The sequence below is a fragment of the Fusarium vanettenii genome, assembly GCF_000151355.1.
Source record: "Fusarium vanettenii 77-13-4 chromosome 2 genomic scaffold NECHAsca_18_chr2_1_0, whole genome shotgun sequence".
Lineage (NCBI taxonomy): Eukaryota > Fungi > Ascomycota > Sordariomycetes > Hypocreales > Nectriaceae > Fusarium > Fusarium vanettenii.
Window position 1 is genome coordinate 1,965,294 of NW_003315867.1, and position 23,227 is coordinate 1,988,520.

The 23,227-nt window shown below is 52.8% G+C and overlaps 5 protein-coding genes across 5 annotated transcripts; 2 read left to right on the forward strand and 3 right to left on the reverse strand.

Annotated features, from left to right (window-relative positions):
* Positions 1-9: 9 nt before the first annotated feature.
* NECHADRAFT_66428 (uncharacterized protein) lies at positions 10-4,013 on the reverse strand (the record flags this gene model as incomplete). The annotated part of the gene is made up of 1 exon (XM_003046539.1): positions 10-4,013. The coding sequence occupies one exon, from the start codon at positions 4,011-4,013 to the stop codon at positions 504-506; it is 3,510 nt and encodes a 1,169-aa protein (XP_003046585.1). The 3' UTR covers positions 10-503.
* A 4,219-nt stretch (positions 4,014-8,232) lies between these two features.
* Positions 8,233-10,452, forward strand: NECHADRAFT_76433 (uncharacterized protein; the record flags this gene model as incomplete). The annotated part of the gene is made up of 1 exon (XM_003045971.1): positions 8,233-10,452. One exon carries the CDS (start codon positions 8,233-8,235, stop codon positions 10,450-10,452), a length of 2,220 nt encoding a protein of 739 aa, XP_003046017.1.
* Positions 10,453-12,628: 2,176 nt separating this feature from the next.
* Positions 12,629-13,135, forward strand: NECHADRAFT_58192 (uncharacterized protein). Its single transcript, XM_003045972.1, has one exon. It carries the CDS (start codon positions 12,707-12,709, stop codon positions 12,998-13,000), a length of 294 nt encoding a protein of 97 aa, XP_003046018.1. The 5' UTR covers positions 12,629-12,706; the 3' UTR covers positions 13,001-13,135.
* Positions 13,136-13,971: 836 nt separating this feature from the next.
* NECHADRAFT_32457 (uncharacterized protein) lies at positions 13,972-16,512 on the reverse strand (the record flags this gene model as incomplete). The annotated part of the gene is made up of 4 exons (XM_003046540.1): positions 13,972-15,610; positions 15,734-16,015; positions 16,072-16,287; positions 16,349-16,512. Coding segments are annotated over 4 exons (2,301 nt in total), but the record flags the coding sequence as incomplete, so codon positions are not given.
* A 2,137-nt stretch (positions 16,513-18,649) lies between these two features.
* NhLYS2 (uncharacterized protein) lies at positions 18,650-22,318 on the reverse strand (the record flags this gene model as incomplete). The annotated part of the gene is made up of 3 exons (XM_003046541.1): positions 18,650-21,938; positions 21,989-22,184; positions 22,240-22,318. 3 exons carry the CDS (start codon positions 22,316-22,318, stop codon positions 18,650-18,652), a joined length of 3,564 nt encoding a protein of 1,187 aa, XP_003046587.1.
* Positions 22,319-23,227: the final 909 nt, after the last annotated feature.

Here is a 23,227-nt window from a genome sequence, read left to right on the forward strand (position 1 = left end):
TTGACTTGTTTGATCATTGTCATTTCTTCCTTTATAGGTAGATACGTAAATATTGTTGGTACAAGCAGCAGGACCCTTTGCTCTGCTTTCCCTTGACCAATTCTTCCCAGGTGGCCTCCTTTATCCGTTCCTTTCCCTTCCCCTTTCCTGTCCCCTAACCTGACCAGCTTCGTTCCCTGCTCTGTAGTCCTTTCATGCTGCAGACATGTAGTTTTCCCTTTCTTTGAGTGGTGATGTTCTATCAGGGAACGTCCAGCCCCAAATCCAATCATTCAAAGGCCAACGCTCCGTATCAAGACCCATTTTGTTTCCCCAAACGCCGTTCCAATCAACCAGTTCGAGGGCCACCAGCCTCTTGAACTTCATCCCAATATCCCCATAATAAAAACCCACCCAATCTCCAACCAGTACAACGGGGTATCAAGCACATGCGCCAATTCAACAAAGAAACAATTCCGAGTCCCACAACCATTCACACTGATATCATCCAACAAAAACATGCTTTACTCGGCAGCAGCAGTCTCCTGGCCACCACCAAGAAGCTCGAGAACCTTGTTGACGACAGCGCTGGGGTAGCCGCGTGTGAGCATCTCGCCCACGACACCCTTGGCTTGCTCCCGCTGCTCAACAGCCAGGAAAGCCCGGGTCATGGCCTCGTATGTGCTCGGCTCGCGCTTCTCCCGGCCGACGGCATCATAGATGCTCTGGGCCTTCTCGATCTTCTTCTCAGCAGCCCAGCCATGGATCAGAGTGTTGGCAATGTAGGGGGTGAGCTCCACGCCCTTGCGTCGCATCTGCTCCAGGACAGACTCGGTAGCAGCAACCTGGTGGTTGGCAACCATAGCCTCGAACAGAGCCTGATACAGGCTGGCGCTGACGGGAACCAGACCCTCCTTGAGAATCGAATCAAACATGTTGCGGGCGCCTTCCATGTCGTGCATCACACAGCCCCTCGCGTGGATGAGAGAGGCGTAGTGAACAGGCTCGACACGCTGGCCAGAGGTGCGGATCATGCCGAGCACCTCCTCAGCCGCAGCCATATCGACGGGCTCGAGAGTAGCGTGAGTATCAACCAGAAGCTTATAAGTGTGGGCAGTGGGAGCAATTCCCTTGACCTTCATGCGCTCATAGTAAGCCAGAACCTTGGACTTGTCTCGCTTGGTGGTGAGGAAGAACTGCATCATGCTGTTGTAAGGAGCGGGGCGAGCCTTGTAGTTGGGCATGGCCTCCATCTCATCAAACAGCTCCTCAGCAAACTTCTCATCACTCACTCGGCAGAGAGCATTGACAATGGTACCGTAGGTGACCGAGGTAGGCTTGATTCCAAGAGCCCTCATCTCAGCAAAGTAGAAGAGGCAGTCGTCGATGCGGCGGGCCTTGCCAAGCTTGCCAATCAGAGCATTGTACAGGAACGAGCTGGGCTCAACACCCTCAGCCTTGGCACGGTGGAAGATCCGGACAGCCTCAGAAGCCTCGTCGAAAGTCTTGGTCGAGTCCTTGAGAGTAGTGATGTAGAGACCGAAAGTGTTAGCAGAAGGAGTAGCGCCCATTTCCAGAAGCTCCTGATGGAACTGTTCAGCCCGTCCTCGATTACCCATGGTCAGGCAAGCGCCAACCATAGCATCGAGGATGCTGGACCAACCGTAACGAACAACAGCGTACTGGGGCATGAGAGGCATATCGGTTCGGGCCATGGCGAGGATGTCGTGGCACAGGTCAATCTTGCCATCCCGGGCAGCAGCAGAGATCAGCTTAGCGTAGGTGATGTAACGGGGGTGTCGGCCAGCACGTCGTATGTTTCGGAATCGGTTGAGAGCATCACTGAGACGAGGTCCCTTGCGGCCGTGGTTGCCCTCCAAATCGTCGGCAATCAGGGAAGAACCCTTAAAGTCGGTGTTGTGGGCGTATGGGTCGTAAGTGTCCTCGAAGCTAGAAACGCTGGGGGTCGACAGGAAGGGAGAGGCGGACAGATTCTGCTGGGGGAAGCTCGAGACCTGGGAAGCAGCTTCACGGGGATCAGTGATTCCTCGGCTTTCCATGTACCGTGAGATAAACTCGGCGCCCTCGTCGATCTCTTCGGCAAGATGAGACTGAGGGTCGGACACTGAGGATCGGATTCGCTGGAACATCATCTCGGACTGAGCCAGGCCCTCGGCCACTTGACCGGAGCCAATCAAGGCGACGGCATACATGGCGGTGGGCTCAATGAAGGCAGAAGTGGCCTGCATCTCAGGGGTGCTGAGAGCCTGCCAGTACTTGGTGGCACTGGCGACATCGCCCTCTCGCACACTCATGGCTAGAAGAGCGGTCGCTGGAGTGGCCAGATCCTCATAGTAGGTAGGAATACCGGTGTAGGCGGCGACAGCGGTAGCCTTGTCATCCTTGTCAGCGGCAATGGTGGCAATCTCGCCCATGGCCTTTGCACGAGACTCGGCCTCTACGGCCTGAGCCCAGTGGAATGCCTCCTGGTAGATACCTCGGGTAATGAAACCCTTGACAAAGCCGGTGGTGACCAAAGCATCCTTTATGTCAGCAGCACGAACACCATACTCGTCGACAATCTTCTTGAAGAACTTCATAGCACCCTCGATCTTGTCGGTCACCACATAGGCGTTGATGACCGCGGCGTAGACCTCGGCATCAAGTCGGTCATGAAGGGTATCGCGTCCTTCATCGTGAGCAATGGCCAGGTTGCGGTACTCGTTGTAGCATTCGACAGCACTGATCAGGTCGCCGGACGAAGCAAACGCAGTGATCATGGTGGGGAAGACTGCCGCGAAGGGGACTGTCTGATTGGCCTCCATGTGCTCGAAGAGACGGAGCATATCGGCAACGCGACCAGCCTTTGCACAGGCAGTGATCAGCTGATGGTAAGTCTCGGCAGAGTACTCGGCAGCTTCGCTGTCAACCGAGGTGTCGAACAGCTTGATGGCAAGATCGAGTCGGTCGTCCTCGCAGAGAATAGCATGCTCAAGCTCGTGGGATCCAAGCATGAACTTGCCAGGCTCATCCATTCCGCCGAATCGAGCGCGCTTGTCCTCCAGGATGGCCTTCAGCTCGGCCACCTCGAGGCATCGGGAGGCCAGAAGACCAACAAGAATGTTGAAGGTATCGGCATCAGGCGACACCCTCCTTCGGAGCATATCAGCGTAGACATCGAGAGCCTTGGAGACGATCTCAATCTTCTTGATGGGGATGTGGATAGCAGCCAGGAGGAGGGCATTGTAGGCACCAGCAATGGGCTGGACGCCAGTGGCCAGCATGGCCTCGAAGACAGCCGGGATCTCAGCATATCGACCACCCTCAGCGAGCTTGTGGAGGTGGTCGGCATAAGACTGTGACTGAGGGTCGACCGGCGGGGTGGCGCTGCGAGCGACACTCGCGGGAGTTCGTGACCTCTCAACCACAGGAGATCGTGACTCAAAGTCAAGAGCAGAAGCTGGTCGTCCCGCAGCGACGGCATTCTCAGCCGCCTCTTGAAGACTTCGCGCCTCAATCTCCCGCTCGAGGGCAGCATCGATGTGAGCGAGAGCTGCCTGGTCCTCAAAGGAGAGGTTGGACCTCTCCTCTTCCTCGATCAACGCCTGTTCAGCATCCTGGGCAGACGCCTTATCCTTGGTGAGAATGGAGGCCGCGGTGGGCTTCCACTCAATGCGCTTAGGAAAGTCGAATTGGGTCCATTCGGCATCGACTTCACCGGTGGCCTGCTGCTCCTGCAAGGCCTCGAAGTAGGCGTCTAAACCTCCATGGTTCTCGAGACGGTGCTCAACGGCGGGAAGGCCCGAGGTTGCTGTTCGCTCAGTGTGGAAGGCGGAGTGAAGCTGGAGGTTAGAGAAGCGGCCGAGGCGGTTGGTCTTTCGTCGAACAAAGACGGGTCGGTTCTGCGAATTGAGGACGTGAGGGTGAGTGGCAGCGACTAGTGATTGAGCGTAGCCGTGTGTGGTGATCGACTTGGCGAATGTTGATCCTTGACGGACGAAATTCGAGTAAAGGGAGGAGTATATGGTGGGCATTTAGAAAGACGCCTGGCGGGGGAGGACTGCGGAGCCTCTACATCAGCAACAGGAACCAGAGGGGAAACAAGCAAGCAATGAAGCTGCGTCTCGAGTATAGTGAAACGCCATTGAGGGTTGTGCCTGAGGAAGAGCAAAGCCGGAATCACGTCGAACGATTATGAGATCGTGGTCGGGCCATGAGATCTCGGTGGGCGCGCGGAGAGGGAAGTGGTGTGGTGGACCAGCGGAAAATGAGAATGCACAACTTACATTAGAGGAAAGAAATGATTAACGATTGCAGGTTCATTTGACAGCTCCCAAGCCGTCAAACAAACGCGCAGGCCAGAATAGGGAAGGAATTGTAGAGGGGAGGAAGAAAGAGCAAAAATGTGAAGGGAAAAGAATTCAAGAAATGGCTGGAGGCAGATCGAAGAAAAAAGTGTTCGTCTAGGATTGTTTGACCTGCTGGAGGACGAGGATGTGGGATTCGGCATGGACCCGGGCCTCGGGGACGGGGGGGCGGCTGCCTTTTTTTTCTTTGCCTGAGGGTGCGGTGTGGATACAGAGAGCTACGTACCTTCCGTACCTGCCACGGTAAATGGCAACTGCGATCGAGGTTGCGACAAAATGGATGCGTCAGAGGGCAAGAGGGAGGTCACCGAGTGTGGGGAAATTTCTTCAAACCCGCCCTACGACCGACAGCTTTACAGTGGACGACTCGCGCTGCCACCACCCAAGGTGAGCTCCCTCCGCAGTGGGCTAGACCGCTACGACACCGGCCGGGCAGTTTTTTTCTGTCCGCCATCGATGATGCCTCCGCGGCCTTTTCGGGGCGCGGAGTTAGGGCGACGGGCGTTGGCTGCGGCGGAGGCGGCGGCTTGTGTGCGTACAGAAGACCCCGCTGTGGCCCTTCTGTGGGTGTGTCGACAGGGGGGTTCCTCTGCTGTGGGTGGGCTCGGAGACAAGGCGTTCAGTGGGCGAGGTTCTGGAATGACTCAAGCCGTTGTTGTACCTGGTTCGTCGCCTTGGTGTTGATCATCCTCCGCCTCTTTTTCTGTTACCTTGATAAGCTCCCTAGAGCTCCCGAAGAGCAGTTTCTGGCAGGTCAAGTGCTTCTTGTCAAGACGCGGGGGAAAGGCGGCCATGGATCAATTTCCACTTTGATGGACTGGACTGCAATGGACGCTTGGATGCCCATGCTAGGCCTCTGCGTGCATGCAGACGAGCATCCCAGAGAGAGAAAGAGGATCCTGGTTATCAGAAGGAATCGGTTGGAAGGGCGTCGTTGCGTCTTGTCCCTCAGCCTATCACCTTTCACCGAATCCTATCACCGGTGGATTTTAGTCGGCATGCAACAATTTTTTTTCTCGCTGTGTTGCTTGCTTGCTTTTTGGGACGATCTCTGTCAATTGCTTTTTCTCCATATGTAGGATCCCCCAGTCAAATGCAGCGCAGCACGCACTTTGCGCCAGAAACCACGCACACGTGAAATTGATTTGATCCTGATATCTCTGTCCTCTGCTTGGTGGTTGAAAGGTCTCCTCCACGCACGCGACCTACGTAGACTTCTAGGCCACAACATGGCATGCGCGTAAAATGACGACAAATTTCAACAGGCTGGACGGCACGCCTTCGTGCTTGACTCTTGATTCCTTTGACAGTTACAGTACGCAGATCCATCCTTCAGGGCCCAGGATGCCGGAGTCGAGCACGCATCATCAGGGGTCTCGAGGTCATTGACCACCCTCTGCCCCCAAGCCTCCGTCCGTGGTGGTGGCCGGGGCGAGAACAAACCGGTGCAGCTGTCCTAGACTTTCCTTGGCTGCCCGCTGCCCTAGCCTCTCTACCATGCTGTGCCATGCCTCAATGGACGGGCCCTGACCTCGTCTTCCCGCTGGTGGTGGGGACCCAAGGGAGAAGCCGGAACTCCACGTCCAGCCTGTCGGGTCTCTCCCAGATGCCCCGTCCTGGAGAGGACACCTCGAGGCTTGACAATCGAGGGCTGTGAATCGTCAATCCAATTTCGGATTTCATAATTTTTGCTCTTCCTGACCGTTTCTTATTTGTCCTGGTCCATGAGTGTTCTTTTTTTCAGCTCTCCCTCGTGTTCAGTCTTGCAGAGGTGGATCCAGTTGGGGCAGTCCATTCATCATGATATGGATATCGACAAAAGCAATACGCCGCCACAACCTTCCTCGGCTATCATCCACGTTTTTTTCTCTCCTCGGTGTGGGAGATTTGAAAATCTGGAGAAGGTGTGGCAGACCTTGGGAAATTACCAAGTATCATCTACAACCACGTTGCAAGAAAGTGAAACGAAGTCATGACTGGCAGTAATTTAGCATCAGTACAGTAGAGTAATTAGTCCACCACCAAATCTACGGTTAACTCCGATGTCTGCAAGACACAACCCCCCGGGTTGCCATCCGGGCACTCTAGCTGAACTCCGTCTGCCCTAGCCACAGTCCCAGGGCAAAAGGCGAAAAAAAAAAAGAACCACAAGCGAGAAAAAAAAAACAATGTGGCAACGTCAGCACCAAGTCTACCTAGCTCCAACCGCTGGGAACCACAGGGCTGCAGTTTTCAATTTGTTCCCGTCACATGGCCAGGCAACAGGGCCGACGACGAAAAAGACCCGTCTCCCGTCGATGCCCGGATGTCACGGAGCCCCGTCTTACTGACTTTACTGCTGGCTGACATATCCCTTGCCTCTCGTCTCTCCAAGGTCCCCTTCTTTGGCTGCTTAGCCGAGCCCGAGCGGCTGTAAGCTGCAATGAGGCGCATCGGCATTTTCACTTGCCCCGGTCCGAACTCCATCAATCACCGTCTTGCATTTGGATCCTTGACGTCGTGCATGGCCTTCTTGATTCCTATCGGCTTGATGGAACAGTCCGATGTCCGATAATAACAACAAACACCTTCAACATGTGATGGTTGAAAGATATTGAACTGAGGAACCATGTTGAGCCTTTGAAAAGCCGGAAGTTTGCTGTAGATTCATGACGGTTCTTCCAATTGCCTGATCGAGTTATGTGTCAACAAGTGTAGCATCGGCTTAGATTGTTCACAACCTTTTTGTCAGGTACAGTGCGTAGATTACGGAGTATATCGCCTGCAATCAGGTTCTCCTGAAATGCGAACCGTGTCACAATGGCGGTTGCATCACTCTGCATCCGCGCGCCTCCCTTGTATGTCCTTGCTTACGCGCTATAATCCGGGGTTCGAGACTCTACGGGATTGAGAATATGCCTCGTTGTCCCGCCTCGTATCCAACTGCGTCATCCCGTTGTATTCGTCAACTTCAACGACAACTCATTTTCGCAATCTCGGCGCTTTCCTAGTGAGATGACTCAAAGGATCTTGGTCACTTGACAGGTCAAGTTCGGGAAAGTCAGGGACTTTCTTTGAGGTTGCAATTAAACTCGAGTCTTTTCCCCATGGAGTTTCCGCTTTGACGGTCATGAGACAACTATTTTCGTCATGGCAATCTATACTCGGATTTACGACGGAGCTCAATTGCATCTGAAATCATCATGGATGGCATTGTGGCTGCCCCATTCCTGACAACTCGGGCCTGGTACAACATGGGTGGTAAGATCGATAAGATCTTATCGATAGACCCATGGTTGTCATTCCCAAGGAGCAGGTCGGTCAAGTGTCGCCCGAGGCTGGTCTCACCAACATCTCACTGAGCAAGATGTTGAGCTGCATCTTTCAGAAGGAAGTGCTCGCACCTGCTGTGTTGCCTGAGGTATTTTAAATTGTATCTCCCTATAAGTACCGAGACCCAGGTCCATGCCAGCGTCATATACTGACTCTCCCAAGAAGTCTGAACAATAACTTCATTTTTGACCTAAAGGCCCTGCTCCAGACACCTATCGAAGCAAGGTGAGAAAGGGTCAAATCGCGATTTGAAGAAATCCCGAAAAATTAGCCGTCATTCATTTATAATCTTGACACTAGAATCTTCCATGTATACTGTTCCTTTATTCAGGTTTAGTGTCGTGACAGTGAGAAAAGAGCACATCAAAATGTAGACCAGCCTTGCTTGAGTTGAAGCATCACAGCAAAGACCCGCATTCCTAAAGCGGTTAGAACTGCTGTGGTCGACATGGTGTCCACCCAGCTTATCGATAAGCCCCAAGGAGAGAGGAAGAAAAAAAAATATCCCAAGCTTCAAGATGTCGAGTGCAAGCCCCACCTCTCACCTCAACCAACTCAAACAACAACCGCAACCATGGCTGACGATGGGATGCTCCTGAACTTTGAGCTGGGGTCTGGACCCATTAAGCCTCAAGTCAAGTTCAAGGGTGGTCGCTGGCGTGATAGGAAACAGGCCGAAAAGTCGGCGAGGTTGGGCTCAAAGCCGAAGCCTACAGAAGATGGATTTGATGAGCAAAGATCGACGAAACGCCAGAGAACGGATCATGGAGGATATGGTCATTCAGACTACAGAGCAGACCCTAGGAGCTTTTCACGACCAAAGCCTGCAGACACCGACGCCCAAGGATCTTCCGCCTCAGGCCAACCTCGAAACCCTCATGCGGACAAGGGAAGACAGGTCATCTCACGGCTTTTCTCTTACAACCCAGCCCAAAAGACAGACCTGGAGGAAAAGCAATCAGAATGGACTGCCCCGGAGCCGACCAATGCTCCTCTCTCAGATGTTGCCAGCTTTGGCACCTTGACATTATCGGCCCGCCTTGTCGATGAGCTGGCGAAGATGAACTTGGAGCGTCCCACAGCCATCCAAAAGAAGGTCATTCCTCACATGTTGGAAAACAGCTCAGATGCGTTCGTGCAAGCTGAGACAGGTTCCGGAAAGACCTTTTCTTACCTCTTGCCGATCTTGCATCGCGTTCTGCTCCTCAGTGAGAAGGGCAAGGCTCAGATTCACCGCGACTCTGGAGTCTTTGCCATCATCGTGTCACCTACTCGCGAACTCGCCAAGCAAACTCACACCGTACTGGAACAACTTATTCGGCCGTTCCCCTGGCTCGTCTCGACAGCAATCACCGGAGGAGAGTCGAAGAAGGCTGAGAAGGCGCGCATAAGAAAGGGCGTTAACTTTTTGGTCGCAACACCTGGACGACTTGCCGACCACATTGACAACACCAAGGCTCTCGATCTCGGTACTGTTCGATGGTTGATTCTGGATGAAGGAGATCGTCTGATGGACTTGGGTTTCGAAGATGACTTGAAGAAGACTATTGCAGCCCTCCGCAAGGTTGATGTCTCGGACAAGCTCGCCAATGGGACACCACTCAAGTCTCTTCCTGACCGGAGAGTCACTGTACTCTGCTCGGCTACTATGAAGATGAACGTGCAGAAGCTTGGAGAGATGAGTTTGGCAGACGCGACGTTCCTGGCAGCCAAGAAGGAGGAGGGCGAGGTGGATATGGACAAAACGGCCATGACGGCGCCGGCACAGCTTCACCAGTACTACTCGATTGTTCCCGCCAAGCTTCGTCTCGTCACCTTGATATCTTACCTCAAGTCCACCTTTTCCCGGCGAGGAAAGACTATGAAGGCAATCATCTTTATCTCTTGCGCAGACTCGGTCGACTTTCACTACGAGATGTTGCGGGATCCTAACAATGCCGAGGCGCCTGTGGCATCTTCGAAAGAGGCGGAGTCGATCTCCAAGACGGTGGCCAAGGCAGCGTATATCACGTCACCCGCAAGCCCCGAGGTCGTTCTGCACCGAATGCACGGATCTTTGTCGCAACCGGTGCGAACAGCTACTCTACGGTCGTTCTCGGCCTGCAAGTCGCCCTCTCTCCTGATCACCACCGATGTGTCCTCGCGAGGTCTCGATATTCCATCTGTTGATCTGGTTATCGAATATGATCCTGCTTTCAGCTTTGCGGATCATATCCACCGTGTTGGTCGAACTGCTCGAGCTGGAAGGCCCGGTGATGCCCTCCTTTTCCTTCTCCCCGGAACAGAGGAGGGTTATATCGAGCTTCTCAAGTCATCAACGCCCCCTACGCCCCAGTCTTATGACACAATCTTGCAGAAGGGAATGATGACCAAGCTCGAGTTCCCCGTCGAAACATCTGCCAAGCCTGACGACGGTACTTCCTACCACGACAAGGCCGAGAGTCTCCAGCTACACATCGAGCAGCGCCTCCTCGAAGACACGAAGCGACTCGAACTCGCCCGAAACGGCTTCAAGTCCCACATCAGGGCGTATGCCACCCACACTAAGGAGGAGAGGAAGCACTTTGACATTTCGGAGCTACACCTGGGACACACGGCCAAGAGCTACGGACTGAGAGAGGCGCCGGGTGGTATCGGCGCCGGCGTGGAGAGGAAGACGAAGAAGCGCAACAACAGGGGCGTCGAGAAGGATCAGGATCAGCAGGGTGGTGACGAGTGGCAGAACCAGAACCTCATCAAGAAGAAGAGCATGATGTTGATGAATTCCGCTGCTGACGAGTTTAATATTGGTTAAGGAGCGGGTTGCATTTCTAGTTTGAGATAGACCATTAAAAGCCGGGCGATCATGCCCTTGTTTTTTTTTTCTTTCAGTTCAAGTAATTTGTCAAAGGCATTTTTTGCGCCATTTCTGCATGGCCATGTTTATTGTTCAAATGCATGTGTAGTAATGTGATGATCCTCTCCTTGGAGAAGATGTCTTATGAGCGATATAAGACCTCGCTCCAAGGCTTCTAACGGAGGAGCCATGTCCAAGGCAGATAATCACTAGTATTCACGGCAGTTAGGGGCCATGGTTTGTCATGTCGTTGTGAAGGGCCTGTTTTGCGGCAGTACTTGGCAACAGTCGTCATCAACATGTTGAAACTAGGCCTGGGAAAGTTGACAAGATGTCGAAACTGCACCATCCCGGGACCCCCACGACTTGCTCATTGCTGGGAAAAATATGGCATGTGCTTTGGGGGCCTTAGTTCCGTAGTCCTCTGACGAGCCATAGGTCGAGCCTCCTCGTGCCCTTCTGAGATTCTTCCAGTGCATCCCGTCATCCTCGTCATCATGCAGGGGGGCATAAACATGGGTTCCCTTTAGCCAACAGATTCTCTCTCGTTCCAAGCAGGTTGCTGCATTCTTTCTCCAAAGTGTGAGGACCCGACCAAGGCATGTGCAGGTTGGTCTGGGTAAAGTGCACAAATCCGGGGCGGGCGACGATGGTTTCACCACGCTTGCTTAGGACTTGCAGCGACCTAGTGACCGTTCAGCAACGTTTAGTGTCATGCCGGCCTCTGACGGCCTCTTCCAAGTGCTTCCTTCATTGCGGAGTCACTGCAACTCCTCGAGGGGCCTTGGTTCTCGCAGGGTTCAAGGGAGACTTCCCCCTCGCCATAGCCGCAGCCGTTTCGAGTTGGGTCAACTTGTTCGACATGGACAGATTCTGTCCAGAGATCAGTTCCATTCTTTAGAGCTAGTAAATCGTGCATAAGGGCAAGGGACGGAGGAAGAAGACAAGGAACTACACATCTCCCTCACAGCCCACCACTATCATTCCTTGGGCAGGCGGAAGTGCGGGGGGATTGAGGCACCACCTTGAAGTGACATCATGAGGGGCTTCGAAACAAACGACAGCCTGGTTCCCTTGTCTAGTTGTCGTGCGTGATTGGGTTTGGTCTTGTGGGCGGCTGCATATGTGTGTTTGAGGGGTTGTCAAGCGTGACAACATCCCATTATTGAAGGGCAAACCAGGAGGCAGGCATCCAGGAAGCGGACTGTGAAGTGTGCATCAATTCAGTAAACCGTCTGTTTAGGATCTCATGCCGTCAAAGAGTGGCGAACGAGTTCTACTGATTCACAGAGCCGAGGCACCTCTCACTCTGGCGTTGATCCAACCCAGCGGTATGATGCTGCCGGTGAAGAATCGGCCAGATCGGATCTAGAAAGCTATCCACGAGTCAACCATGTGTCTGTGGCTCTCCTCTCTTCCCTTCCGAGCGCAAAAGCATCTCGCAGATTGACTATCGCCTCGTCAACGAGCTTACGGGCAGTTCCGTCACCACCCACCAAGAAGCAACTGTCTCGAGCTCAAATACAAACTCAAAGGCTTGGCGGTCCATTGCAAAGCTCAGTTTCCGATCTTTTCTGGGGCTGGTTGCATGCCAGTGGATAATCGCTGATGTTATAGACTTGAATGACGCTATTGATGGAACGTGGAGGTTGTTGAGGGCTGGTCGTGGAAATGTTAGTTCATCATCTTCATTCTGGCCTAGGAATGTCCATCTAGTTTCTTCTCTGTCGTCATCTGCCCCGAACAATGCCTTTCACGATAAGTTTACCGTGAGAGTGACGCCTCTCGGAGAATGACATCAAGCCTCACGACGCCGTGGTCTCGAGATGATGCTAGCCGGACCTCGGCTACCCTATAATATCGCAAACATGGGCACCTCCAGGCGATTTCTCAAACGCTGACCGCGTAATTATGTGTCCAAGGACGTCATTTTAGAGCTCCTGGGGTGTGGTTGACGGCTAATTGTCGATCCTGTGAATCCAATCGAGGCGTCGAGATGACAGCCCTGGTTGACGTCATATGGTGATGTAATTCGACCTGCTTCACCTGGGCGAGATCTTGAGATGGGTGCCACCAAGGGGATTTAAAGAGGCGAAAGCTTCCACGGAAAGAACAGAATCTTCTACCAGATCATCAAGCAAACATTTGCCATCTACAACAAAGACCAACTTCAAAACAAACCACCTACCACTACCAAACAAACACATCCACAATGGGTCTGACCGACGATAAGAAGAACACGGCCGACTCGGCCACCGAAGGTGTTACCGGAGCCGCTCAGTTCCTCACCAGCACGCTGGGCAACACGGTCGGCGGCCTTGGACGTACAGTCGGAAACGTCACCGGCGCTGCGACCCGAGGCGTTGGCGACACCCTGACAGCCGCTACCGGTGACCTTGGCCGTCCCGTCGGCGACGCGGTGGGCAACCTGGGCACCGGCGTCCAGGGCGGACTTGACAGCGTCTCCAAGGGCGTCGAGAATGCCGGAGAATGGAAGAAGCAGTGATGGAGGACAAGGCTATGATGGAAGGAATGGGAGACTGTAATGATATTAGGATATGAATTGGTATGGAGTGTAGGATCATTTGGGTTATTATTTACAACAAGTTGCACGATCAATGAATGCGAGCAACGTTTCTTCAATCACCATGTGTAAAATGACCTGTAGAACCCATGTCGATAAGATGCTGTTGTCCCGTGGTGATGATGCCTTGTGTTGAAGTGGCAAATCCTGTCACCTCGTCAACGGCAAACACTAAAACATACGCGTCTCTCCACGCGAGCCTGTTTACTTAGTGAACGCCACGTTGACTTCCAACACCCAACAGCTGTCACGTCTCTTTCCTCGTACATGGTTCAGTCGCCCACACTTCAGTCTTCCTCATGTCCCAGCATCAAGCCGAGTGCACAATGAAAACATGTGATAAATCAAAAATTACACCCCCCATGGCCCCGAAGGACAATGGAGCATGGAGCGACTCCGCGATGTGCAATGCAGGCCCTCCACGCTGATTTCCCTCATTCTTGAGCGAGGTAAATCGGAATAAGGTAAGTATGAAGAAGAAAAGAGAAAAACAAGCAAAGGCTGGATGCGAGGCGGAGCTATATAGATGGATTCTGCCGGGCGGTGTGAGGGGGCTGATTAGGCAGCCGCCGCCAAGTCGGACCGACCCACTGACGCCCTCCACCTTGAACGCGCTCTTCATTTCGGCTCATGAGATTCATCTCGCTTCAAAGCATCACCTTGGGAAATAGACGTGCATGTTTTGTGCACTCTCTAACTTTATTCTTTGTGCAACTGGCACATCCCGACTCAGACAGACCGCGCAACGTGAGGGGTGATCATCATAGTCGGGTACACCTTACAGAAGCCAAGGGCCACCATAATGAAGAGAATGAGAAGAGCTTAAGAATAAACCTACCTAAAAACTACCCATACATTTACTAGCTATTATGATCATGAACTACTGACCATCATCAAAACCTCCTCACTTTTTCTGCAATATCAATAAATGTTGTACGGCCCCAGTCCTCCAAGTTCATAAAGTAGTCCTTGCATACGTCTTGAGTGGCCGGGTAGGACTCCGACCCCTTGAACCAGCCACCGGTGTTAAAAGACCGCATTAAGCCGTTGTTGTAGAGCGGGATGTTGGTTGGCCCCAATCCATCTTCGAGGCCCTGCAGTAACTGGTAAATGTTGAATCTGTCAGAGACCCAGGGGTCAATAGTCTTGATTCGACGGTAGGTCAGCATCTCAGTCTGGGACGCTGCCCAAAGCACTCCAAGACCACGGCTATGAGAAAGTCCATCTATGATCTTCCACCCATCTGGTTCAACCCATTCAGAAACAGCAAACTCCAATACGGCAACGAATGTTCTCCAACCAAGCTGTCGCTCATGCGGCCAGGACTTGAGGATCTCATCCGGCACGCTTGAGGCAAGTTCTGAAGGTGTGACAGGGCTATGGGTGCAGTTTTCACCCGCATCAGCTCCAGCCCCAGTCCCAAATAGCTCAGAAACAGATATGTCAGCAGCCATGGTAGGGTCTGCGTAGGCGGCGAGCATGCAGCTCAAAGTTGCAATCACGCCAAACATGGTCTCCCCCGGGACTCCACGGTCTCCCAGATAGAATGCCACCATAACTAGGGTATGGAGCGGTCTAAGCTTCAGGTCCTTGCGACAGCAGGAACAACTCTTTGAAAACAAACCACTGGAGATATTGATATCGACACCGTAGTCTGACAAGCAAAGGGCTATGATTGAGTGACAAATGGCCTGGACCGAGGTGTGACAGTAGGGATGCTTCCATTCGAACGGAACCGTGCATCTGCCTGAAGCGTAGAGTTGTCGGATACACCTCGAGTCAGCGTCCCATCGCCCACAGATGTCCACCTCCTCGCCAGGAAACCGGTTTTGTTTTGCGAAGCTGCGGCAGACCTCGCTGGGTTTCATCAAAGTGTGTGATCGAAGAATGTTTATCATGAAAGAGTCGAGAACTGTATGCCCGAGATCGTTCGTATAGTTGTCTTCCAAGGGACATTTAAATTCCAGAGCTGAATGCAGGTAATTGAGGACCAAGCAGCAGTTATGAGCTCCATCCAAGTGTGACGCAGCAAGGTGAAATGGGTGTATATGCTTCAAGCTCTCAGTAGGCCTCATCCTTCCCAGAGCATCTAGATTCCTTGCCATGATGGCAAATCCCCACGAGTCTACCTCGATCTGGTCCTGAGAACGATGTACCGCCCTCGTTATCGATAATGTGGATAGTGGGACGTCGTGCTCGTCGATGCGTGAGAAACTGTTGTCTGAGAGTGCCGATCTCATTGTGTCTGCAGGGGTGGGGTGACCACGAGAAGCATCCCATGGCAGCCATGTTGACTCATCCTCGATATCCTGCTCGTTGTCATTCTCGGGTGGTGGTGATGGTACAGATTCATATTCTACGTCTGTGTCGTAGTGGATACTCCATCGACAGAGTTGGGAGGGTGGGTCAACTGCGATGCGAGAAGCTCCAGGTATGGATGTTGAGTCGCCGGGAGTAGCAGCTGAGCCTTCCAACTCGACTGAACCAAGGGTCTTTGCAGCAATGAGGCCAGGAGTCCAGGTTTCGGGGCCTCTACCCCAGTACTTGGCGGTCATGAAGGAATGAATCCAGAAGTCATGTAGCCAGTCCGCCACAACTCTATGTTGAGAATAAAGTTAGTCATGAAACCATCCATCTTAACTCATAGATACTCACTTGCGCTCGTCCCGGTCTAGTTGGAGCAGCAACTCCTGATACTGCCCTTTGATGAACAGATCTGCTCTTTCAAGATGCGCTTTATCTCGTATCAGCTGGGTCGTTGGTGAAGGCCCAACTGGTTGAGAAGAAGGAGTGCGATGGTTGTCGGGGCTGTTGACTATGATGTTTGCTGGAGAGTTGGGATGAGACTGGGAGACGAAAGCAAATGGCGACGGTGGACCGCCTGGGTGGATGAAATTGGCAACAAGGGCGTTGTATGGAAGATTCATGCGCAAGAAGCTAGGGAGAGTAAGTAATCAGCAATGGGCTTGAGGATTGTTGCTCAGAGAACTTACATCCCGCTTGTCAAGACGAGGCCATGGCGACGTTCGAGGTAGCGCTTCAGCTTCTTCTTGTCCAATGGCTTCTCACGCCCGCCTTCAACGATGGTGAGGTCAGAAGTGCTCGCTCTCTTCCTCTTCAATTGCGTGTTGACAACCTGTGCCTTGACCTTGGAAGAAGTGCTTTTCTTGATGCCCCATTTTCGAAACTGATACTTATAGGCACTCGGCCTCCATGTCAAGGTTAGTATCTACCTAGGTACCGGGAGCCCAGTTTGGGATCGGGACTTACAAAGCATCAAAAGAATACTCTAACTTCATTCTGGAGGCCACTTGATCAACCTTTTCACCCTCCTCAAGGTACAGCTGCATGATGGTGTCCTTCAAGTACTCCCATCGTTTGTTGTACGGGATGTGCAAGAACTTGGGATCCGAATTCATCTTGACGAGGTCAGGCTGAGGAGGACCTTTGAACTGTGAAGGCAGCGAGCGTGGGGGTACGCAGGCGTGTATTTGCGAAAGCAGCGCAATAAAGAAGAGGTCAGAAGAAGGCTGGATGGGGACAAGAGGTAGTAGGTAAAGAGAAACTGCACTGGACGATATCGGAGAGGGATGTTTGTCAAATGTATTGAAGATTTTGTGAAAAGCGATTGATGAGGTTGTGGAGAGTAGTTGATGAGTTTATGCAAAGTATGTTGAGGACTTTATGGAGAGTGTTGGATGATTTGAGGAAAGACGTTCTGGGAGCCTTCTTATACGTCAATGCCTGCCTACCTGTGTAATAACCCATGGTTCGCGGACATGTGGTTGCCTTTTGGGTGCCTCGACGGTTTGCAAAAGAATACGGGCCAATCACGACAGATACAAAAGATGAAAAGCCAATCATGACCTGCCAATGCGTGAGATTCTTGGCCAGTCGTCAGCTGGCAGTGCACTGCAAATCCAAATCAAGTCACCGCCATGCCATGTGCAGCATTGCAAAAGATTAAAGCCCAATGAACAATGCGGCTCGAAGCCATAGTGGGCCGCAGCAACCCCCCCTTATTGTCACCGCGCATCCCGTTGCGTTTCGCCTCACGACAACGAGGCTTTGGCCTCTTTTGCAAAAAGTGACTGTCCATTCACCATCGAATCTGCCAGCTACGTAATCAGGGCAAGAGAGTGATCAGTTGCAGTATGCCTGAAACCAAAAGAAGACTGTCCAATTGATATCAGTCTCTGGTGCATTGACCGAGCTGAATCCTGGTAGAGTAGGGATGCCTTAAACAACGGGAGCGAGAATGGCTTGCTGTTGGCATGAGAAGACCATTGTCGGGCGAAGAATGTAGGCGAGGGAAAAGAGACCTGGAAACGTTAAAAGGTCCCTCGATCACTTGTCATTGTTCTATTGTTTCCATCCCTCTTCAGTACAATTCTCTCTACCCCAATCCCCATCATCGACACCACGCTCCCCACCACCTTTTCTTTCCTCCCTCACCTGTCACCTACACCCAACATGGACCCTCAGACACACAACTCAGGAAGCAATGAGTATGCTACAGCTGTCCCAGATACACACTCTTACTAACTCTTGCAAGCATCATTCTCTCTAGCGGGGCCAAGGATGAGACATCCAGCATGAGATGCCGTCGAGGCTCCCCCCCACCAAAAGGTCATGCTGTCCCTACTGGTAGCATTGCTGGTAGTCGTTCCCAGGCTGCGATGGACCTTGAACTCTTTGGAGTAGGGTCCCAGTTTGATGGGTTAGTGACCCTTGCTCGCCTTTACTACTTGGCCCATCCAATGCTAACAGACACCCACAGAGTTGATACAAAGGCTCTGTAGCTGCCTCCATGGGCTTGTTGCATTACAACGTCATTTGTTTTCAGGGACTCGATTCAATGGACCTGGTGGAAGTATGGCTTATGATATTATCAAGTGGAGAACTGGGTTTAGGTTTCAAGAGATGGTTGGATACTAGTTACTATGTAGAGGCGCCTAGGTAATAGACTATTTTCAAACTCAAATAGGACCTACCGGTATGAGGGACTGATGAAACTATCCCCTTTGAAACTCAAAATGTAGAATCAGTCTCCAAGCCTTTGCCCACCTCCTTTCAGTCTCGAGATCATGCCATTTGATATTTGCACTCTTTCTGGGCGTGAGATGGAGTCTAATTTGGATGGACCGCTCCCAGGAAGAGAGAGGGACTGGTTCGACTGTGGTCGAGAAAAGCAGGCTGATTATTGAAGAATTGGGCGTGTGTATACCTGCGCACAGAGTTAGTCGCCAACTCATTCATACTTATTCGCATGGTGTCTATTCGTCATATCCGAGGTAGGTTGTCAGCTAGTGCAATATCTCAAGATGAAACATGATTGCCAATGTAGCACGGCACCTCAGCTATGATCAGTAACATACACTACTATACCTGGCTTTGTCTGGAGTGATTGTACCGGTTCAAGTTGATGGGGCCGGGTGCATGTCATTCCTGCAGTAACACAACGGCATCTTCATGCCCCTCGCGCCTCAACAAGATCAATCGACAGTGTTGTCATGCCCGTTTAAACATTGGCCCACTGAAGGGGTCCTTTTACTATCCCTTTTATGACATCTACGGCCTTGCAGATCTACCACCCAAGCTATCTGCAGCAATGGCCTGCAGCCTTGTCTCGTCAACCTTTGGCAGCTCACGCTCGCCCTTCTCTGTCGGTGGTGGCAGGAATCCAACTGCAACCAGATAAGCCAAGTACATGCCAAGGATATCCATATCAAGTCTGCTCGGAGAAGACTTTGCATCCCGACTCTTGTTCTCTTCATCATATGACTGCAGAGCTGCTGCGGCATTGCTATCATCCAACTCGGGAGCAATGGTGTTTGCGGGCAGGTTGCCCGTAACAAAGTGGAACAGCGGGAGCAGAGCGTGTTCCTCCTTGCTATCGTCACTTGTGTAGTCGATGACCTTGGTGCACCATTCCTGGTACGGTACCTTGGGCACGCCAAATCCATACAGCTCGAGGGCACCCATCCACTCATTCAGTCTTAAGCGTGGGTGACTGGTGACCTGAGCCACGCCCAGTGATTGCTCAGTAGTAGCGGAGAGATGGAACGCTGCCGCAGCGACGATGCGGCTGATCTGCGTAACAGGGACTGCATTGAGCGTGTTTGCAATGTCAGGGCGCGCTCCCACCTGCAGACAGCCCTTCCATAGGCGGGCAAGGAAGTCGTCCATGACGGTAATACCAGATGCTGGATCGCCTGTGATGTATCCGGGTCGGATAATGGCTCCTACAAGGCCCCTCCGCCCGGCTTCGCGAATGACAAACTCGCTCGCCCACTTGGACTGGCCATAGCCTGTGCCAAGGCCCTTACGGCTGCCCTCAAGGTCATCAGCCTCAGGCACGCCAGTCTCGACATCTCGAGAGAGCTGCACGTAGTGGTCATTGTCCAGCGTCGAGGTTGAGCTGACGAATGCCAGTCGCTTGGGCTTCCCTGTCGAGCAAAGTCGGATGCAGTCCAACGTGCTCAGCACATTGGCCGCTCGCATGCTGGAGTATGGCAGCATCCAGTTGACCTGGGCGCCGTTGTGGATGACTAGGTCTACCGTATTGGAGAGGTGATCCCATGTCTCCTCGAGCAGACCGAGGCGTGGTTTGGATATATCTCCCACCACAACTTCAAGTCTGTTTGTGCTCGCCCAGCTTAGGGACCACAAGCCGTAGGCCTTTGTTGCCGCCTCGACGCGTGCCAAGCCTGCCGCTGCATCCTTGGCTCTGACGTGCGCGATTACATGCGCTTTCTTAGGGCCTTCGAGGAGCTCGTGTAGGACATAGGAGCCGAGGAAGCCTGTTGCACCAGTCAAAAGCACCGTGGGCCCAGCCTCTGTGTAGCTCTGAGGCCCAGGTGCTTGCGGGATGGACTCGGGAAGCTGAGACGCTAGATCCCTCGCATCCGCGGCATATGCCTCATCCTCCGTGGTGCCATCTCCGATGAGAGGCATCGCGTCCAGTCGCAGGCCAATAGGGTCCTGGGCTCTGTCGATCTCCGAGGCGAGGGCTTCGAGAGTCTGCGACCGGAAAATAACGTTGACCGGTACATCGATATCCTTCCACTCCTTCTTGAGGCGGAAAAACATCTGTTGTGCAAGGATTGAGTGGCCACCTTCATCAAAGAAGTTGGATTCAGGCACAAACATACGTGCCGTGCGGTTAGGAAGAACTGTTGCCCATATTTTGGCCAGTCGAGCTTGAGTGTCGGTCATGCTGGCAATCACTGACGAAGCCCTCCTCTTGGCGACTTGAAGAAGATCTGCTTCGTCGGGGAAGGGGAGTGCGGGCTTGTCAATCTTGCCGTTCGGATTCAAGGGCATTCGGGCCAGAGGAATAAACATGCTGGGAACAGCGTACTTGGGGACCTTGGCCGCCAGGAACTTCTTGCAGTCGTCAGACAAGAGCTTGAATCGTCTGAGCATTCCAGCCATGGTCTCGTAGGCGATTTCCTGCTCGATGGCTTCCCCATCGTTATGAGGTTGGAGGTGCTGGAACCATCGCTTCGTCTCTGGGACAAAGTATGTGACAAGGGTCTGCTCCTCGTCCTTGTCTCTTCGAACAACCGTGACGTTTTCGCGTACGAACGGGTGCTGGGACAAGTTGATATCGATTTCGCCCAGCTCAATCCGGAAGCCGCGGATCTTGACTTGAGAATCAATCCGGCCTGTACACTCCACACTTCCGTCGGGGCGAATCCGGCCAAGATCACCAGTTCGGTACATTCGGTCTCGCGGGCCCTTGTAATGGGGGAGGTCCTGGTGCTTGTTCTGCTGTGTCCACTTGGCAGGGTCAACAAACCAGTTGGAAACGAACTTGGATCGGTTTAGTTCTGCCGTCCTCTCGTCATCGCCGAGGTATCCCTCGGCCAAACCTCCCGCCCTGATCCACAGCTCGCCTTGCTCGCCTTCCCCGCACAGCTTGTGCCTGTCCTCACGGTCAACGACCAAGAGCTGAACATCCTTCATGCCTTGGCCAACCGGAATGATATCCGGCACGGACTCAAGAAAGGCCGGATTCTTGGCCTTGCTTGGGACTTCGAAAAAGGACACTGCACGTTGCGACTCAGTCGATCCAAAGAGGTTTATGACGGTGGCGTTGGGTGCGAGATCGCGTAGCTTCTTGCAATCCTTCTTAGTGAGAAGATCTCCGACAAAGAAGGCATTCCGAAGGGAATGGAACTGAGTTGTGGCACCACCAACAAGGATCTGGCCCATGGCAGGAGTCAAATGAGTGACGGTGGTCTTGTGCTCATGCATCCATTCGGCTAGCAATCCGTACGTGATGACTTCAGCTGGAGGGACGACTATCACGGCACCCAAAAAGAGCGGCGTGAAAATATCTCTTTGGATCGGATCATGGGCAATGCCGGAGAGCATGGTGAACCTGTCTCGCTCCGAAAGGCCAAACCTCTCTGCCATCCAGGGGAAGTAGTAGGTGAGCGAGAAATGACGCCCCTGAACGCCCTTCGGCCTACCCTCGCTGCCGCTTGTATAGCTCAGGGTAGGAATGGAATCGGGACCGACCACAACGTTGGGATCTTGGTCTCTGCTGGACGCCTGAGCTGCCAGGCAGTCTTGGTCTTGACCGTCGAGATGGCCGCCACTCAACTCACCACTGTCGGAAAGATGTAGGGCTGGAATGACAGACTTGAGGTCGAGGGTGTTGGCAATGAAGTCCTCAACGAGCTCGGGCGGCTTGCCAAACTCGTCAACGGCCTTCTGGATGTAGACGAGAAATCTTGGTCTCGCGACATCCAAGATGACCTTCTGACGCTCCGCGGGGTAGTGCGGGTCAAGCACGCTGACGGTTGCACCAGCCTTGAGAGCACCCATGTAGGCAACGACGAGGTCAACGCTGTGTCGTCGTTAGTGAGATGGGTGACTGTACAACAAGTGACAACTGACCCTCGGTAGGCGTATATCATGACGACATCGCCCACATTGCAGCCGTGAGTTATGAAATGATGTGCCAGCTGGTTGGAACTCTCGTTGATCTGGCGGTACGAAAAGGTGCGTTGAGGAGACTTCGAGCTCCGAGTCTCAATAACACATGTCCTGTCGGGCACACGCTTCGCATTGGATGCGAATATCTCGTGAATGGCTAGACACCAGGTGAGCGATATGTTATGTCATGCCGTAGGCATAGAATAAAATACCTCCACGATAATCGCCCCAGTGTAGGTCACTTGTTGGGTCTGGGAGCGAGTAGCCCCTGTCGCTAGGCGGTGGTGACATGTTGGACAAGCAAGCAGCAGAATCCAATCCGAGAAACTCGAGCAAGATTTTCTCACATCGGGATTCGTTTTCGAGTGGTGTGAGAAGAGAGGGCTGTTTTAGTACTAGAGTCAGCTTATGTAATTTGCAGTTAGAGTCATTACTAGTTCCGATATCGGTGGAGGGTATCCCGCAGATCTACCTCCCCTCACTGCCCCGCCATCGGCCATCCTAGTCATACTCCACCAGTCACAGGCGGGCAATTATAGATCTACCTCTCAGGCACTGCGCCAGGCGTTGATGTACAAGGGGGGCGGGCAGGCTGCCTGCCACAGTCTCAACATACTTGGCAAAGTGATATGCCATAAACAGCTCATCTGCTATTGCGTTGGGACTAAATACCGACCGGCGGTCTTTAAAGACTCTAAGCTCTGTTCTCAAAGTGTTTTCGAGACCGCCCAGTCCTCACGCAAGCAGCCAACCAGGTCCTTAGGCAATGGGGACGTGAACGCTCTGTTGGCCAACGAAGAGTAGTTAGGGGAGCCCCCAAGAAGTCCAGGCTTGTTCTCAACCTGAACCATGGTGACAGTAGAATGCTCTTGGTCGACTTGCTTCAGATGCTGCATCAATTTCGTAAATGATTTGGTGTCGGCTGACACAAGTTCAGAAGACAGAGGCGAGAGAGTGTGAGTGATATCCACACCACTGGATGGGTTCTTCACCAGCACTGGGTGGAAACGTGTTGGATTGGTCTTGACCCATGACGGTGTGTACGTCGAAGCACCTAGTTCATATGTGTTAGTGGCTACCCACTGGTGAAACCAAGCAGAGATCGAGCTGCTCAAACTCAAGCTTGCCCTCTTGAGGCTCAATCTGTTCTCAACCGACCGAGCCAAGCAGAGTGCTGATGTTGGCTTCCGTCATGGTGGG